At 35.8% G+C, this 19,306-nt stretch overlaps 1 protein-coding gene across 1 annotated transcript; it reads left to right on the forward strand.

The window, feature by feature from the left end:
* Positions 1-2,582: 2,582 nt before the first annotated feature.
* Positions 2,583-6,466, forward strand: LOC131659355 (B3 domain-containing protein At2g33720-like). Its single transcript, XM_058928561.1, has 2 exons — positions 2,583-2,655; positions 5,865-6,466. The coding sequence occupies exons 1-2, from the start codon at positions 2,583-2,585 to the stop codon at positions 6,464-6,466; spliced, it is 675 nt and encodes a 224-aa protein (XP_058784544.1).
* Positions 6,467-19,306: the final 12,840 nt, after the last annotated feature.

Here is a 19,306-nt window from a genome sequence, read left to right on the forward strand (position 1 = left end):
GTTCATCAACCTATTCACATACAACAATCAATTAATCCACGAGTGAACATTATTTAAGTTATTATCTTCATTCATCCTCAAAACTGATATTATGTCTAATGATCAATCTAGAACCACCTCTACCGGTATGATATTCGATCTCTCAGAATAACTATAAAGATAAAGGAAATTAACCACAATGATTTATGAAAACTTATTCAAAATCTCATCTCTGAGTATTAATCAACAAGTCAATGTAAAAACATAGGGCAAAAGTATAAACCCTATCTCTCAATTGATAGTTCAACAATGATATAAAATAAAAGCAAGGTTTTTCATTGATAATAAAACTTAAACAATTGTTCATAGGAATTAATCAAAGTAATTGCATCTTCATAGGTTAACTACTATCTTAAACTCAACACAATGGGGTTTAGCTCTCCATAGCCATGAAGAACACACAAGGTTTCATGGAAGGATTCATCTTCATCAAGGGAATGTCTTCAATTGATGTTGAATTCTCCGTCGGAAGTTATTGTTTGCTCTGGAGTAGGATTGCTCTCAGAAATTCGTTCACTAAAAGATCTCCCTCTTGTGAGGATTAAGGCTTCTATTTATAACAATTTATCCTTGTAACGTAGCCATCGCGCTTCGGCACGTATTGGCGCGGCGCGAACCCAAGTCAGAAGGGATGGCGTGTCTCGCTCCTTATTGCCGCGACTCGGCCTTTGTTTCACCTTCCTTCTTTGTGATTCTTCCTCTATAGAAGCTCTACACCTGCGTGTTTCTCCGTCTTTACTTCTAAACTTCAATATCTGCACAAATAACACCCAAAGTGACGCAAGTTGTTCTACACTTAGCATCGAACCTCTAAAGTTCAATTCTAACCATAAAATCCTTAAAAAGCACAAGATATGTTCACTTTCAGCTCAAAAGGTAGTTAATTTGACAAATGAAAACACTACTAATTCACTCCTAACACTTTACGGCGATATTTCAAATAGAACACATCCATTATTAACTTAAAAGTCTAGTTATATCAATTTAGTAAGATGTTGTCAATTTAGCACCGTGTCTCCGTGTTAGTGTCAGAGTCATGTCGTGTCTATGTGAGAGTGTCATGTCCTTAGTGTGTCAGATGTTCGACCCTGACATACTACGGACAAATGTAGTTACATTCAATTACTTACACTTTCTAAAATTATAATCAATGTCTATGTGTCAGTGTCGCGTCTGATGTGTGTCTCAGTGCTTCATAAATTGGAGCGCGCACATATATGTATGTATATATTGTGAGAGAGTAAACTGAATGATTTGGCCAAGATTCTAGGCACACTGCCACTAAGATTGTTGAATGACAAATCTCTGAAATTATAATCACAAACAAGTCATCTTTAGAAATACATCTAAAAACAAAAGGAATGAATAAAGTAATGAAAGAAAAGTGAAAAAGATTACAGAAATGTAAGATGTGCCATGTTAGCCAATGACTCAGGACATTCACCAGAAAAGCTGTTATTACTAAGCCTCCTGAAATCATGTTAATAACTTTTGAGCTCAAGAAATCTTGTTAATAACACCTATTCAACTTCAATGATAGTTCATAAATGCTTACAAATACTGAAGTTTTTTCAGATGACCAAGAGAAGGAGGAATTGTTCCATTGAAGTAGTTATCAGAGAGATCAAGTGTTTGAAGCGTGGAAAGTTTTCCTAGCTCTGAAACAATACAAAAAAAAACCATCAAAAACACTTACAATCTCAAACCAATTTTGAATTAACTTAAACATTTAATCCTTTCTTTTTTAGCAACTTAATCAAACTCAAATGTAAAAGAGTTGAAGAAAAACACTCACAAACTAACAACAAGATCCTCAACAAAACAAGTAACCATATTCCAACTACATAGATCAATCCCAATTCTCTAGAATTCCATGAGGATCCATTAATGAATCTTTTATACTCATCAAAGCTTGAACTACATTAAAACAAAAACAACAAAAACTTATATACATTTACATTCAAATTCATTAAAAAAAAGCACCATTTTTCAAAAACCTTACCTTCAAAGTTAATTCCCTTAGGAGAAAGCAAAGCATTTGTAGAACACAAAAACAAGAACAATGTCACAAAACATATAAAACCTTCTCCTCTTGAAACTTCCATTAAGATTATTGTGCTAAAGGATAGATGTTGATAAATGATAACAACTCTCAAATGTTTTATTTTAAAAATAAGAAAGAAATTATATTCACTTCTTTCTTGACAGAATCACTTATTCACAAAAGCTCTTCTGTTTCAGACAAAAAGATATCAAATCCATTCTAATGGTACTTCATGTCATCTTCCTAGGGACATTCCGACCAGAAGTTCTCAAAATCTTCCTACACAAAATCACCAAAGAAACGATATCAAATTCATTCTAATTTGTGGGATTTTCGAATAAACGTTTAGTGGAAGCAAAAAGATGGAAAACATACTTGGAACCATATCTTGAGATAGAAAGCGGTGCAGGAATGACCAGCGGCGTGGAGTAACCGGAGAGCAACGCTGCTGTCGACGCCTCCGCTGAGTAGGAAGGTGACTCGGAGTGGTGTCTACGGCATGGAACAACGGAGGTGTGGGTCCAGTTCGACAACGAGTGATGAAAGATTGAGAAGAATGAGTAATGAGAGAGGTTCTCAGAGAAAGGGGACGACGCGAGCAGAAGAAAAAGAAATATGTTTTGGGTTGGAAAGGGGATTAGGGTTTTAGAGGAGAAACTGACTTTTCCCATCGGTTTATTCATTGGGCCGATGTAACAGCCATCACTTTTCCCATCGGTGCATACATGGCTCGATGTAAACGCCCTAAGTGGCCCACTTTTCCCATCGGTGCTTATATGGCCCGATGTAAACGCCCTAAGTGACCCACTTTTCCCATCGGTTTCTTTCTCCACCGATGTAAAAGACCTTATAACCCATTTTCGTTTTAATTACAAGTTTATCGCCGCGTTATTTTCCCCATAATTCGAGTTAAATACCTGATGTAAAATCACTAAATCAAATTTTTTTCCCATCATTTGAGTTAAATACCTGATGTAAAATCCTTTGACAAATTTTTTCACATCAGTTATCTTAATACCTGATGTAAAATTTTAAAACCAAATGTCTTATTTTTAGTAGTGTAAGGAAGTGTACAATGTTGACAACCAATGACTGCAAAGGGGTATTGCATATACACCACAACGCTATGAAAGAGAAAAGAGTGGCACTACAGCAAGTGGCAATGTGTATAGAAGAATAAGGTAGTGGTTTAGTGTAAAAAAAATATGGCTGAAAATTAATGAGTATAAATTGTAATAGCAAGTCCCACATCGAGAGTGAATTATATTTAACTCAAGTGTATATATAGCATTCACAGACAACTAAATAAACTTATGAGGTGTAGAGAGAAAGCCCAATAAAGATCTATAATTTATAATATATAATAAGACGTAAAAAATTCCATGTATATTTAAAACTATAATTTAACCAATTTACAAATCGATCTAAATACTTGTATAAAATGAAACAACTATATTTAAACTTCAAATATAAATAAAATTATGTTTTTCTTTTTAAAATAATAATTTTTTGATTAAATAATTATCTCTTCCCGTTTTTTATTACATTTTAAAAACAAATGTCCGTAACTCATCAGTGCAAACGCACGGGTAACACATAAGTATCATATAAACGCACGAGTAATCATATCAGTACCGTGCGAACGCACGGGTTTTAACCTTTTTTATACTGATTTATAGACTTTTATCTAAAATTATGTTTGTACTCATTTTTCAACTAATTTTAATTTTGAATATTTATTTGTCTCATTTATTAAACTTTATAAATCTTTTTATTATTACAACTCAATCAATCTTAAAAACACATTTTTTTTCTTCTATTTTTTACAATTGATTTTTTACAAATTTTGTGTTTAATAGTTTTTCTTAACAATTTTTTTAAAAAACTTATACAATTATCTTGCAATTTATTTATTTTTTCCAATAATCTTTTAATATTTTTTAATTTGTTTGAATTCTCATGATAAACTGGTGACGTATCCGCGCTCCACACCAGAATCCGTGCGAACACACAGATTTCCCACTAGTTTTTAGATATAAAAAGTTCATCTTTTATTTAACTAATTATTAAAATCTAACAAAAGGAAAAATCTGTAATCACTTCATTAATTAAGAAGGGTTCATCTATTATATAACTAACTATTGGAGCTCTAATAAAAAATATTCATTTATTAAATAAAAATTAACAAAATTAAGAAAGCCTAATTTTAATAGCCATTACTGTAAATAAAATTGAGAAAATAAAATCTAATCAAATCTTGCACTAGAAATAGGAAAGGAAAAATTAACCGACATAAGTGACGATTAAGTAGCCGTTAACCCTAATTAACTATAAAAATAACTAGTTGTTTAACACTTTCAGATAACAACACTTTCTTTCAATTTCAATTTTTAGAGCGAAACTTTCTTACTCTCTTGTTGCTGCGCGCTGTTTCTTCATCTCCTTTTGTACTAAAAAATTTGATAAGTCATAGACAGTCTCATCTTAATTTTTTTAGAGATTGTATAAATTAGTCACAATTTTACTGCAACCAAACAAATCAAAATTTTATTTAATCACGATTTAACTTTGATAAATATTTTATGAGCTTTTATATAATCAAAATTTACAAGTGATAAATTTTGAGTCTTGTACATAGTCCGCCTTTGACATTCAAACATTGTTAAATGTCAGCGGTAAACAAAGGGAGCCATAGTTACTAGTTAGGAATCCCTTGGCAATCTTGTTTCCCACTTTTCAAATTTAGATACTAGTTTTTGTTTTTATGGTACTGAATTTGCTTTAAGAAAAATCAAATGCAAATTTTTGAAAGTGCTATAGTCGGTCTCATCATAATCATTATTCATTATAATAGTTCAATAATTCATTTTTTCTGTTTTTCACCCCTTTTTCTATGGTATACAATTTTCATCTCAATATATTAACAGTATTATAATAATCTTTTTTTTTTTTACAAAAAAATGCTTGTGTTTATGCTATTATAATAAAGTTTATAAAAAAATAAAAAGTAAGAGAAAAAAAAGCCACACCGTCATTCCTATGCTATTTTAATAATTATAATTAAAATATCATATACTAATATTTAATTTTATGAGTTATCTTAGTTAATAATTAAAATATCAACTATAGTTAGTTTGAATTTTAATTAAATAGGCCTACATCACAAGATAATAAAAAAAGAGATGTTCCATTATAAAAAAATGTTAAAATACATAATCATTAGAATTATTCTTAAAAAAATTTGAAAAAAAAAGAAGAAGAAAGTATCTTCTTATTGAGAATTAATGTATATGTATAAAAAACAAATGAATTTAAGCCAATCGGTGTAAATAAAAATGTAAAACTAACAAAAAAAATCTTTAGGGGCATTAATATGCAATAAAAATGTAAGATTCATTGAGATTTAATAAAATCTAATCTTTCACTAGAAATAAAATCTAATCTATAGCCGGCATATGAGAGAAGATTAGGTAGCCGTTAACCCTAATTAGCTATAAATAAGTACTCAGTTGTTTAACACTTTCAGCATTACAACATTTTCTCTCAATTTCAGAGCGAAACCTTCTTGCTTTCTTTCTTGCTGCGCGCGGTTTCTTCTTATTTTGTTCCATGGCTTCCTCATTTCATTCATTCATGCCTACCTCTTCCCATTCATCTTCATCTTCATTATCATCTTGTGTTTCTTCTTCTTCTTCTTCTTCTTCTTCTTCTTCTTCTTCTTCTGTTATCTTTGTCTGTCCCCATCTTGCACTTGGTTCTTGTTCATGTTCCACACAACAAGTCAGCAAAAAGAGGAAACGTGGACACAAAGAAACCAACAAGACCAACAATGTTTCTTCATCCCTGTTGGATATCTCCTCATATCCCAACACAATTGTTTGTCTCCACCTATCTCTTAATGTTGTTTGTACTTGTCTCGCTGACACACAAATTGCCGAGAAACAGAAACGTGTCCAACAAGAAACCAACGTTTCAACAACAAACAGCACATGCGATACTGTTGGGACAAGTTCTGATTGTTCAACCAATGTTGGTGATCCATGGATGATCAAGAAGGTGTTGACAAAGAGTGATCTTGATGATAATTGCAGACTTTTGTTGAATAGAGATTTGGCTATGAAATGGGTGGTTCCTGTCGTGGATAAAGCTAAAGCTGAGAATGACGGAGTCGAAGTTGAAGTGTTTGATGTTGACACTGGCTTTCGTCTTTCTCTTACTTTCAAGATACGACCTTCCAATGACAGTCATGTCTTCAACAACACTTGGATCACAGATTTTGTAGACAGAAGAAACTTAAAGAAAGGAGATGATATTGGACTCAAATGGAATGAAGAGAAGAAAAGATTTGATTTTTCTGTTCTTCATCGATCTGATGATAATTAGTATTAGCTTATGATTCTTGAAATTATAGAGATTATTTGTAAACATTGAGGATTTGTGTTTTGATGTTATAAATTAGAATGAAAATGTTTACAGTTCATTTAATGATAAATTGGTGTGTTTCCCTTTTCTTTACTTTGCTATCTCTGAATCTTTGCAATTTCTGTCTTATTTTTACATAATGTCTTAAGAAAAGTGTCTAGTGAATGGAATGAAATGGTTGTTTATTGATTTATATGTTAGAACAAGAATTGTTTTGATCAATAATCTTAGTTTTGATGATAACAATGTATATGAATTTTGCTCAAGATAATGTGGTACTCTAATTATATGAAATTTCCTTTTCAGGAAATATATAAAGAGTATGCACAAATCAGCGCTAAGAAGCTTTGACTCAGAAGGTTCAGTATGCAACTTCAGCACATGGTCTGGCAAGACATCAGAAGATGGTCAAGCAGAATCAGAACATGGTCTATTAGAAGCATCAGAAGAACTTGAGTTCAGAAGTAGAAGCACTGAAGTCATGGAATCACGCTCAGAAGCATATCAAGATCAGAAGATCAGAAGATGCTCTGCACCAAGCTGTTTGTACTCTGATGATATTCAACGTAGTATTTACAAAGAACAAATCAGAATCAAGTACTAGATGGCAAGCTACGCTGACTGACAAAAGGAACGTTAGAAGCTATTAACTGCAACGTCAGTAGTCACAGCAAACGCAAGGCTCGAGGTAGTTGACAAAAGAGTGAAACATTAAATGCAATGCTGTACGGAATACGCAAAGCATTAAATGCTCCCAACGGTCATCTTCTCAAAACGCCTATAAATATGAAGTTCTGATGAGAAGCAAGGTTACGAATTTTGGACGCACTTTGAACGAATTCTGAACTATCTCTGATACTATCTTGCTGTTCACTTCAAAAGCTATCAAACTTCATCTTCAACCTCACTACATTACTGTTGTAATACTTTAGTGAGTCTAAGCTTAAATCTGTAAGAGAAATATCACAGTTTGTGATTATCGCTTTTAAGAAGAAATTGTAATACTCTTAGAATTTGTTTACATTAAATTGTAAAGGACTAGAGTGATCGGGTTGTGATCAGTATACTCTAGAGAAGTCTTAGAAGGTCTCTAAGCAGTTGTTCCTAGAGTGATCAAGTTGTGATCAGAAGACTCTAGAAGACTTAGAAGTTGTCTAAGTGGAAAACCATTGTAATCTCGTGTGATTAGTGGATTAAATCCTCAGTTGAGGTAAATCACCTTGTATAGGGTGGACTGGAGTAGTTTAGTTAACAACGAACCAGGATAAAAATACTTGTGCAAATTATTTTTATCTTACGAGTTTTTGAAACTACACTTATTCAAACCCCCCTTTCTAAGTGTTTTTCTATCCTTCAATTGGCATCAGAGCGCCGGTTCTAAGATGCAAGCACTTAACCGTGTTTAGAAAAAGATTCAGGAAGAGAAAAACTCTGAGATGGCTGGTACTGAGCAAATACCTCCACCATCTACATCTGGCTCTACTGAGCAATACAATGGTAATGGTAACAATGGTTACACTAGACCACCAGTATTCGATGGTGAAAACTTTGAATATTGGAAAGATAAACTGGAAAGTTACTTTCTTGGTCTGGATGCTGATCTATGGGATCTTCTGTTGGATGGTTACAAACATCCTGTTAAAACTACTGGTGTAAGGCTCACAAGAAGCGAAATGACTGATGATCAAAAGAAAGAATTCAAAAATCATCACAAATGCAGGACTGTTTTGCTGAATGCTATCTCTCATGCTGAGTATGAGAAGATATCTAACAGGGAAACGGCTCATGACATATATGAGTCTTTGAAAATGACTCATGAAGGAAATGCTCAAGTCAAGGAGACCAAAGCTCTTGCACTAATCCAGAAGTACGAAGCCTTCAAGATGGAGGATGATGAAGACATTGAGAATATGTTTTCAAGATTTCAAACTCTGACTGCTGGATTAAGAGTTCTGGACAAAGGCTACACCAAGGCTGATCATGTAAAGAAGATCATCAGAAGCTTGCCCAGAAGATGGGGCCCAATGGTGACTGCATTCAAGATTGCGAAGAATCTGAATGAAGTTTCTTTGGAAGAGTTGATCAGTGCCCTGAGGAGTCATGAGATTGAACTTGACGCAAATGAACCTCAGAAGAAAGGTAAGTCTATTGCATTAAAATCTAATTTTAAAAAATGCACTAACGCTTTTCAGGCTGAAGAAGAAGATTCTGAAGAATCAGAATCAGAAGAAGAAGAAGATGAATTGTCCATGATTTCCAGAAGAGTCAATCAACTCTGGAAAAGCAAGCAAAGGAGGTTCAGAAGCTTCAAAAGCTCAAAGAAGCCTGAAAGAGGAGAATCTTCTGGAGGCAGAAGAAATGACAAAAAAAAGGTCGTGTGCTATGAATGCAATGAGCCAGGACACTTCAAAAGTGAGTGCCCAAAACTTCAGAAGGAAAATCCCAAGAAGAAATTTCATAAGAAGAAAGGTCTTACGGCAACATGGGATGATTCAGAATCAGAATCAGACTCTGAAGATGAGCAGGCAAATCTGGCACTAATGGCCACAATGGATGACGGATCAGAATCTACATCAGAATTAGATTCTGAAGAGGTATTTTCTGAACTATCTAGAGAAGAGTTAGTTTCTAGTCTAACAGAACTTCTGGAACTCAAGTCTCAGATTAGTATCAAATACAAGAAGCTGAAAAAGCTATTTGAATTTGAAACTAAGAAGCTTGAAGTGGAGAATTCTGAACTGAAGGAAAAAGTTTTAAATTTATCCAAAAATACTGGATCTCCTTCTGTCTCTGAAAAATCTACTCCAAGTCTGAACAATATTCTGAAAGAATATGACTTAAGTTTCAGAAAGTTTTTATCTAGAAGTATTGGCAGAAGTCAACTTGCTTCTATGATATATGCTGTGTCAGGAAACAAAAGAGCTGGCATTGGTTATGAGGGTGAAATCCCATACAAGCTTGAATCTGTGGATGATATGAAAATATCATACAAGCCTCTGTATAACCAATTTAAATTTGACCACTCCCATGATATTAGGCACACATCACATGCTCAAAGCTTTCACATAACACACACCAAGAAGCATGTGACAAAACCTAAGAAATATCATGGAACTCAGAACATAAACTATCATTCTGTTCCTCCTATTTCATATAATGCTAAACCCAAGTTCAATCAGAACTTGAGGAAAACTAACAAGAAAGGACCCAAGAAGATGTGGGTACCTAAGGAAAAGATTATTCCTATTGCAGATATCCTTGGCTGCAAAGAAGGAAAAGCACAACATGTCATGGTACCTGGACTCTGGATGCTCGCGACACATGACAGGAAGAAGGTCTATGTTCCAAGACCTGGTGCTTAAATCTGCTGGAGAAGTGAAGTTTGGAGGAGATCAGAAGGGCAAAATTATTGGCTCAGGAACTATAAAGTCTGGTAACTCTCCTTCTATTTCTAATGTTCTTCTAGTAGATGGATTAGCTCATAACTTATTGTCCATAAGTCAATTAAGTGACAATGGTTATGACATAATCTTTAATCAAAAGTCTTGCAAGGCTGTAAGTCAGAAGGATGGCTCAATCCTTTTTACAGGCAAGAGAAAGAACAACATTTATAAGACAGATCTTCAGGATCTTAAGAATCAGAAGGTGACTTGTCTTATGTCTGTTTCTGAAGAGCAATGGGTCTGGCACAGAAGATTAGGACATGCTAGTTTGAGAAAGATTTCTCAGATTAACAAACTAAATCTTGTCAGAGGACTCCCTAATCTGAAATACAAATCAGATGCTCTTTGTGAAGCATGTCAGAAGGGCAAGTTCTCCAAACCTGCATTCAAGTCTAAGAATGTTGTCTCTTCCTCAAGGCCGTTAGAACTTTTGCATATTGATCTGTTTGGCCCAGTCAAAACAGCATCTGTCAAAGGGAAGAAATATGGATTAGTCATCGTTGATGATTATAGCCGCTGGACATGGGTAAAGTTCTTGAAACACAAGGATGAGTCTCATTCAGTGTTCTTTGAATTCTGCACTCAGACCCAAACTGAGAAGGAGTGTAAAATCATAAAGGTCAGAAGTGATCATGGTGGTGAATTTGAGAACAAATTCTTTGAGGAGTTCTTCAAAGAAAATGGTATTGCCCATGATTTCTCTTGTCCTAGAACTCCACAACAAAATGGAGTTGTAGAACGAAAGAATAGGACTCTACAAGAAATGGCCAGAACCATGATCAATGAAACCAATATGGCTAAGCACTTCTGGGCAGAAGCAATAAACACTGCATGTTATATTCAGAATAGAATCTCTATAAGACCTATTCTAAATAAGACTCCTTATGAATTGTGGAAGAACAGAAAGCCCAACATTTCATATTTTCATCCTTTTGGATGTGTTTGTTTTATTCTGAACACTAAAGATCATCTTGGTAAGTTTGATTCTAAGGCACAAAAGTGTTTCCTTCTTGGATATTCTGAACGCTCTAAAGGCTACAGAGTATACAATACTGAAACATTAGTTGTAGAAGAATCAATCAATATCAGGTTTGATGATAAGCTTGGTCTTGAAAAGCCAAAGCAGTTTGAAAATTTTGCAGATATTGATATTGATATCTCAGAAATTGAAGAACCAAGAGGAAAAGTTTCAGAAGCTGAAAACCAAAGCAGCAAAGAATCAGAAGATCAAGTTGCTGCATCCTTGGAAAATCTGAGAATTTCTGAAGAACCAACTATCAGAAGATCATCTAGACTCACATCTGCTCACTCAGAAGATGTCATTATTGGAAAGAAAGATGATCCTATCAGAACAAGATCATTTCTAAAGAATGACAATCAGGAGTAGTGATCAGAATTAGAAGGCGTAAAGCTTTTTCAGAAAAATACAGCTGTCATCTAATTCCAGTTGGTAACAAGTGTCTACCCTGTTTGGACAAACATGCGTGCAGTTGAGGAGGCGCCTTTCATAGGTAACTGTTCTATCACTTCATTTGTCATAGTTTCTCTCTCCTCTTGTCACGTAACATTAAATGCCATTCATCATTTCTTTTATTTTATTTTTCGTTTTATATTCTTCAAACGTTTCAGTTTTTCCCTCTTTCATTTCTCTCTCTTTGCGTTCAGTTTTTCATCGTTCACCATCTTTCTCTATCCTTCTGCATTGTTGCATAAACCCTAGTCTTATATCTTCAAACTAGCATTCATCATGAACCCTTCTTCAAGTACCTCTCGGTCTGAAGAAATGTCTTCATCTCAACTGGTTCTCAACAAGTTTGGCTTTGTTCCTCTGAAAACTTGCTCTTTGTCTCCATCGAAAATGGAAGTACTGTGTGAGTCCCCTGTGGACTTTGTTGACTTGGCTGCATATGCTTTCAAGCCAGAAGCTAGGTTTATGGCTCAAGGATGGGCTAACTATTTGGGTAGATTGGTTGGACCAGTCTTTCCCGCTCTTGTGAAAGATTTCTGGGCGCACGCAACCGTCACTCCAACCGCCATTCTCTCTTTCGTGCTAGGGCATGAAGTGGTGGTCACTGAAGTCCTAATCAGAAAACTGTACAATCTTAATGATGAAGAGGGTGTAACTGGCCCTCTTGCTGGAAGGGTTGATTGGAACAAAGTTGAGAAACTTATCTCAACTGTCACTAGTATGAATTCCAACAAGACTGGCACGTTGAGACCTCTATTTCAGGTGTGGGCTGAGATCATCATGGGTTCTCTTCACCACAGAAAGAAGTCTCTCTCCTCCACTTTCATCAATCCAGATCAGAAGTATACTCTCTATTGTATTGGAAAGAGCATTAAACTTAATATTTCCAACATACTCTTTGAAAACCTGAAGCTGGCTATTGAAGAATCTAGGGATGAGTATCGGGAGAAGTATCCTCATCTTCCGAAGAATATTATTCCTTTCAGCAGAATGATCTCAGATATTCTGATTGAAAGTGATTTGTTGGAGTCTCTTAAGACTTGTGGAACTCCTTCTTTCTTCAGAATTGATCAAGGTAATGTCTTCTCTGACTTTGATCTTTTAAGAATGAAACTGGTGAAGGAAATAATTTCTGTTCCAACTGTTCTCTCTGATATCCCTATCAGAAGAGTCCCTGTTCAAGGCTTCTCAACCATGTTTCAAGCTGAACTGGTTAAAACTGTTAAGCACTATCTGGAAGATTCTGTGAAGACGCAAGCTTCTGTTGATCCTGCATGGATCCGTGGAAGAGTGCTTCCCTCTCAAACTGACCTTCAGAAGAAGGATCAGAAGAAGAGAGAGAAGAAACTGAAAAGAAAAGCAGCAGAAGATGCTGAGAAAGAAGCTAAAAAGAAGAATGTCACCTTTGATCCTCTTAAGGTGGATGCTTCCAGAGCTAAGAAGACATGTATTTACTCCAGGCAGGAATACATCCCAACCCCCTCAGAATCTCCCTCATTCATTCTACTGTCTCCTTCTGAAACATCAACTCCCATCACACCCCCACAAATTAACCTGCAACCACCATCACCCCCTATAATTCTGAACCCTACTCCCTCAACTACTATACTTCCCACAAATATTCCATCCTCATCACACCAAACTACAGATATTCCATCCTCATCTTCTAACCCTCTTCCTTCTGACCCTTGTCTTTCATATCCCATACCTACCAGGACCCCAAATCCATACTCCTGTCTTTACCCTGATTACAGCTTCACCTTTCGCCCTCCTGCACCAGCTACTCCTGTCTTTCTTGAGCTCTTACACTATCGTGTGAACCGTTGGTTAGAGCTTCTGGAAACTGCCTACCGCCATAATTTGGATGAGCGTTCTCTTCGCAACCTCTGGAGAGCTCTTAGACAGAGTTTCCAAGTTGAAGTTATGAATGTGCAGAGAAGATTCACTGCTGAAGCACGTGGTGCTCCTGGACTCTTGTTAGAATTTGATGATGGCAGATATCGTCATGTCATCAGAAACAGAAGAATTCTTGAGGAAAGGATGCCTGAAGATGAGTTAACTGGGAATCCCTGCAGAACTCTTGTGGTCTGGCGACCAAAGTTCATGGTTCTGACTGGTGACTTTCAGGGGCTGTTCAACTGGTTCAGAATGAACCCTTCTGAAAGTGCTCCTGATATGGACTTTCCAGTAGTGGTCTATCCTGCAGCTGCAGCTGGTCCTCCTTCTCCAACAAATCTTGCAACCATTCTTCAAGCCCTGGAAGATGGAAATTCTGAGTTACCAGAACCAGAATATGCTGAAGCTATTTCTGAGTCTGACTCAGATGTAGAGATGGAAGATGCTGAAGAGATTGTCTGTTCTCGTTCAGAAGATCATCCTGCTGAGAATGTGGTGGTACATTCTGATGATCCCCCTGAAAAGACTGCCATGGAAGCAGCAGTGGAGAATGATATGCCAGTCAACAGAAGTCTAGAAGTTTCTTCTTCTGGTGAACCCTCCTATCTGGTGCGGACTTTGGAGGCCATGCAGAAGAATCAAAATGACCTGGCTTCTCGTCTGGATAGGCAAGATGAGACCAATGCAGAGTTCAGAGCCTTCATGGCAAGGCAGACTGAGAGCAACAATGGGATCCATGAGACACTAGCCAAGATTTTGTCAAAGCTAGGGTCTTAGTCTTTGTGTCTTAGTTGTTTTCTGTTTGTTTGTTGCATCTGTTTTCCTTCTGCTTATTTTATCAATGACTATTTGTTTCTCTTTCCATTTGTCCTGTGGTTACATCTGAATCTTTTACATTCTTTTTGATGTTATGACAAAAAGGGGGAGAAATAGTGATAAATGATTTGATTTATATTAGCAGTTGCTGGGAAGAAAGCCCCCACATTACTAACAGAAGCTGCAAGCTTCATATCTTTCTAAGTTGTTTTGCAGGATTGAAAGCTCAACATTAGAAGCAAAATCATGAGGAATCGCAAATTCTGTAAAAGGAATATGCTCATGGAAACTGAAGCAAGCTGAGTGCTATGAAGCTTCAGAATCAGAAGCAGGAAGAAAGAAGTGTGATGATATTCTGATAGAATATGCATTAACTTATTTTCTGTCCTTAACATGTTCTGATAATCCTATATCTTATCATATATAATCTGATGCATTGTGTATGTTCTGATATATATATGTGATAAGTTATGATTTATTCATGCTACAACTTTTGTTGTGGAGTTTGTTCTGTAACATTTCAGAATGTAGAAGATGCTCTGATGATGCTCAAATACATTCAACAATGTTCTGATACAATCTAGCATGGAATAATTCAAGAAGAAATTCAAGCTCTGAAGCTGTCCGCTGGAAGCAAGAATCAGAAGCTGTGAGTGTTCCAAGGATCAAAGAAATTGAAGTTCTGAAGTTGTCCGATGGAAGCAGGAATCAGAAGCTATGAATGTTCTGAGGATCTAAAGAAATTCAATGTTCTGAAGCTGTCCTATGGAAGCAGAAATCAGAAGCAGTGAATATTCTGAAGTTCAAGCATATGTGAACTTATCTACTGAAATACTCAGGGAAGTCTTTTATTTAAAAAATTCTTCCAGTATTAATTTCAGGGGGAGATTATTCATCTTAGGGGGAGATTGTTAATCTCAGGGGGAGACACATTCACATTATGTTTATATGCTTATGCTATAACTGTGTAATTGTCTTTTTCCGTTTGTTATTCTGATTGCAAATTCATATCATTTATATATGTTTTTGTCATCATCAAAAAGGGGGAGATTGTTAGAACAAGAATTTTTTTGATCAATAATCTTAGTTTTGATGATAACAATGTATATGAATTTTGCTCAAGATAATGTGGTACTCTAATTCTATGAAATTTCCTTTTCAGGAAATATATAAAGAGTATGCACAAATCAGCGCTAAGAAGCTTTGACTCAGAAGGTTCAGTATGCAACTTCAGCACATGGTCTGGCAAGACATCAGAAGATGGTCAAGCAGAATCAGAACATGGTCTATTAGAAGCATCAGAAGAACTTGAGTTCAGAAGCAGAAGCACTGAAGTCATGGAATCACGCTCAGAAGCATATCAAGATCAGAAGATCAGAAGATGCTCTGCACCAAGCTGTTTGTACTCTGATGATATTCAACGTAGTATTTACAAAGAACAAATCAGAATCAAGTACTAGATGGCAAGCTACGCTGACTGACAAAAGGAACGTTAGAAGCTATTAACTGCAACATCAGTAGTCACAGCAAACGCAAGGCTCGAGGTAGTTGACAAAAGAGTGAAACATTAAATGCAATGCTGTACGGAATACGCAAAGCATTAAATGCTCTCAACGGTCATCTTCTCAAAACGCCTATAAATATGAAGTTCTGATGAGAAGCAAGGTTACGAATTTTGGACGCACTTTGAACGAATTCTGAACTATCTCTGATACTATCTTGCTGTTCACTTCAAAAGCTATCAAACTTCATCTTCAACCTCACTACATTACTGTTGTAATACTTTAGTGAGTCTAAGCTTAAATCTGTAAGAGAAATATCACAGTTTGTGATTATTGCTTTTAAGAAGCAATTGTAATACTCTTAGAATTTGTTCACATTAAATTGTAAAGGACTAGAGTGATCGGTTGTGATCAGTATACTCTAGAGAAGTCTTAGAAGGTCTCTAAGCAGTTGTTCCTAGAGTGATCAAGTTGTGATCAGAAGACTCTAGAAGACTTAGAAGTTGTCTAAGTGGAAAACCATTGTAATCTCGTGTGATTAGTGGATTAAATTCTCAGTTGAGGTAAATCACCTTGTATAGGGTGGACTGGAGTAGTTTAGTTAACAACGAACCAGGATAAAAATACTTGTGCAAATTATTTTTATCTTACGAGTTTTTGAAACTACACTTATTCAAACCCCCCTTTCTAAGTGTTTTTCTATCCTTCATTATATACATTGAGTATCAAGTTAATATACATAATCAGAACATGATCAAGAATAGAATGTGCAAGCTAATAACAGAACAAAATAACTAGTTCAACTTCTAACTTCCTCTTATTTCGATCTTTGAAACATTAACATATTTGTATAGTTGGTGCCAGATTTGTGTGTTTGAAAGTAAGGTTAAGGTGACATTAAACTAAAACATACTTGAAATTTTCCACTGTTTCATTGTAACCCCCCAATGACACTGATTTCATATTTGCGTGCATCTTATGCAAGTCTTCTTGCTTATGTAACTCGGTCCACGATAACTATGATGACGGTGAAACCATTACAGCTAGGTAAACTCGTTATGAAGTCCATAGCAATGTCTTCCCAAATTTGGTTAGGGATTGGAAGAGGCTTTAGAAACCCTGCAGGTAGTGTAGTAGGTATTTTGGCCAAAGTGTTTTACATCATGGAGCATCCTGTCCCAATGAAACTAGGCTGCAAGTCGAGTCAAAGTTCATGCAATACCCGAGTAACCCCCTGCTGGAGATGCATGAAACTCCACCAGGAGTTGGTGAATTAAGGGACTGTTTTGAGCAGTGGCGGAGCTAGAAATTTTAGGGAGCCCGGGCAAAAAATTTATATCTTGTTTATATTAATTTTACAACATGTTTCTACTAATTTAACCCCTAATTTAGTCTAAAAATTTTGCCCTTAATTTTGTCCAAAAATTTTACATCCTGTTTTTACTAATTTTGCCCTTAATTTTGTCTAAAAATTACTAATTTTGCCCCAAGTGTTGTCTAAAAAATCAACTATTAGGTGAGGAGTATACAACAAAAGAAAGGGTTGAACCCGGGTGCGTGCCCGGACTCGCTGGGCTATAGCTCCGCCCCTGGTTTTGAGGGACTGCCAGACGATCCTTCTAAAATAGTAAGCCATCTCTGAATCTAAATTGAGGTTCGGAGCAAGTTTATTCTTGGCACTGCTGAGCAAGTAAATTGAATGACATGGCGTAAATATGCTAAGAAGGTTGAAGAAGAAAGAATCAAATCCAAGCCATTATAAATATTCTCGACAATGCATCCGCTGCTAAATTCACCTTTCCTGGCTTATATTCGATGGTGAAATCAAATCCAATGAACTTATGGAGCCAAGCTTGCCGCTCCAGAGTTTGCAGCCTCGGGTCTAATATAGATTTGAGGTTTTTTTTTACCATGGGAGATGGAATTTCGTGCCAACGAATACAACAAAATTTCAATGCGAGAGAGGGACGACGTTGTATCTGAAATTGAGATGTTGTTTGCTGTCACGGTCTTGATAAGTTGATGCAGCTGATGACTAATCTGAGCAGAGACTGTTTCAGCTAACTGAGTCAGTTGCTCTTTGATTGTTTTCATTCGTCGACCATAGTTGCAATAACACCTATGTTATAACTCAGAGACAAAAGATGAAAATCAATAGAGTGATATAAAGATCACTGTGTTATTGATATGATTGGTAATAATTGTCTCACTCCTAGTGATGATGAAAACAACAACTTAAGTACAAATAGAGTTTCTCACTTCTAAATTGTCATCTGTAATTAAAAAATAACAACCACTCGACCACTTTATAATTTCTACAGCACAGTACTAGTAAGTCAAATGACCACCTTCCAAACTGATCCTTAGCAATGTCTAGGCACCTTCAGTGGCAATCTGTCCTGGTTGTATAAGAAGTCTCAGTTTAGCAAACCCCCTTGCATTCTTGAACTTTCCTGTGCCCCTTATTACCGACAATCGTGGCATGTTGCTTCCTATCTTATACAAACCATTAAAGTTCAAGCTACCATCATTTGTCTACTCCCATCTGCTAAACTTGCCACATAAAACACCTTTAGTTTTTCCAACTATTTGGGAACCCAATTCAGGTTGAAATGTAAATTTCACCATGTTGTCTCTTAATTGATCGCTTGCCACTTAAATCCTCTGTCTTGATCTTGACTGAGTTGTCCCAAAGTTGTGTAAAGAAGATATTGACAAAGTTGTATAATTTAGTTATTGCCTCCCAAAGTTACCTGTGCAATTTCTATGCTTGATTTGAATGATTTTGTTTCTCTGTTACATTGGATTAGATGATATAATGTGGTATTTGTCACAACTTGATAGTATAAAAAGTTAGTTAGCTAGCTAGTTAGTTAGTTGGCTTTCTAACTATATACACTCTAATTTCATTCTTACCCTCTCTAATTTCATATATTATTCTTTATGCCAATTACCTTGTATGACAAGTTATCCCAACAAATTTGTATCAAGAGCTTCAATTTAATCCAAGCTTCTATCAATGGAAAATGAAAGCACAACCTCTAATCAATTCCTTGCAAACCTACGACTGTTCAAAGGGAAACACTATGATAGATTGTGCGCACAAATGAAGGTCATATTTGGATTTTAATATTTGCTTAAAATCATGAATGAAGACTTTCTTGCATTTGAAGCCAATGAACAGAGGTACGGAGAGAGGTTCATCGTGAGTTCGTGAATTGAGAAAGAAAGATGGCAAATGCCTATTCTTGATCCATCAATATGTGAATCCAAAGATAGTTAAAAAGATCATAGAGGAAGAAACTACTAAAGGAACATGGGATACACTCGAGAATCTGTATGCAGATGATGAGAAATTGAAATTGAAATATTTGAAAAAGCAATATAGTAATGCGCAGATGAATGATGGGGGCCAGTTGCAAACTTCTTTTCTAGGTTGGTATTTCTAACAAAAGAGATGAAGTCATGAGGTGAGAAGATCATTGAATTGAAAAAGATTTAGAAAGTCTTGAGAGTCCTAACAGTAAAATTTAACCATATAGTTGTGGCAACCGAAGCATCAAAAGAATGTTTGGGATGAAGCTTGAAGATCCGCAAAACTCTTCAAGAATTGTGAAAAGTCAAGCTCTACAAGCCAAACACTTCAAGAAAATGAGATAACATGCCTCAAAGATCA

Source organism: Vicia villosa, linkage group LG3 (assembly GCF_029867415.1).
Source record: "Vicia villosa cultivar HV-30 ecotype Madison, WI linkage group LG3, Vvil1.0, whole genome shotgun sequence".
In the NCBI taxonomy this organism is placed as follows: domain Eukaryota; kingdom Viridiplantae; phylum Streptophyta; class Magnoliopsida; order Fabales; family Fabaceae; genus Vicia; species Vicia villosa.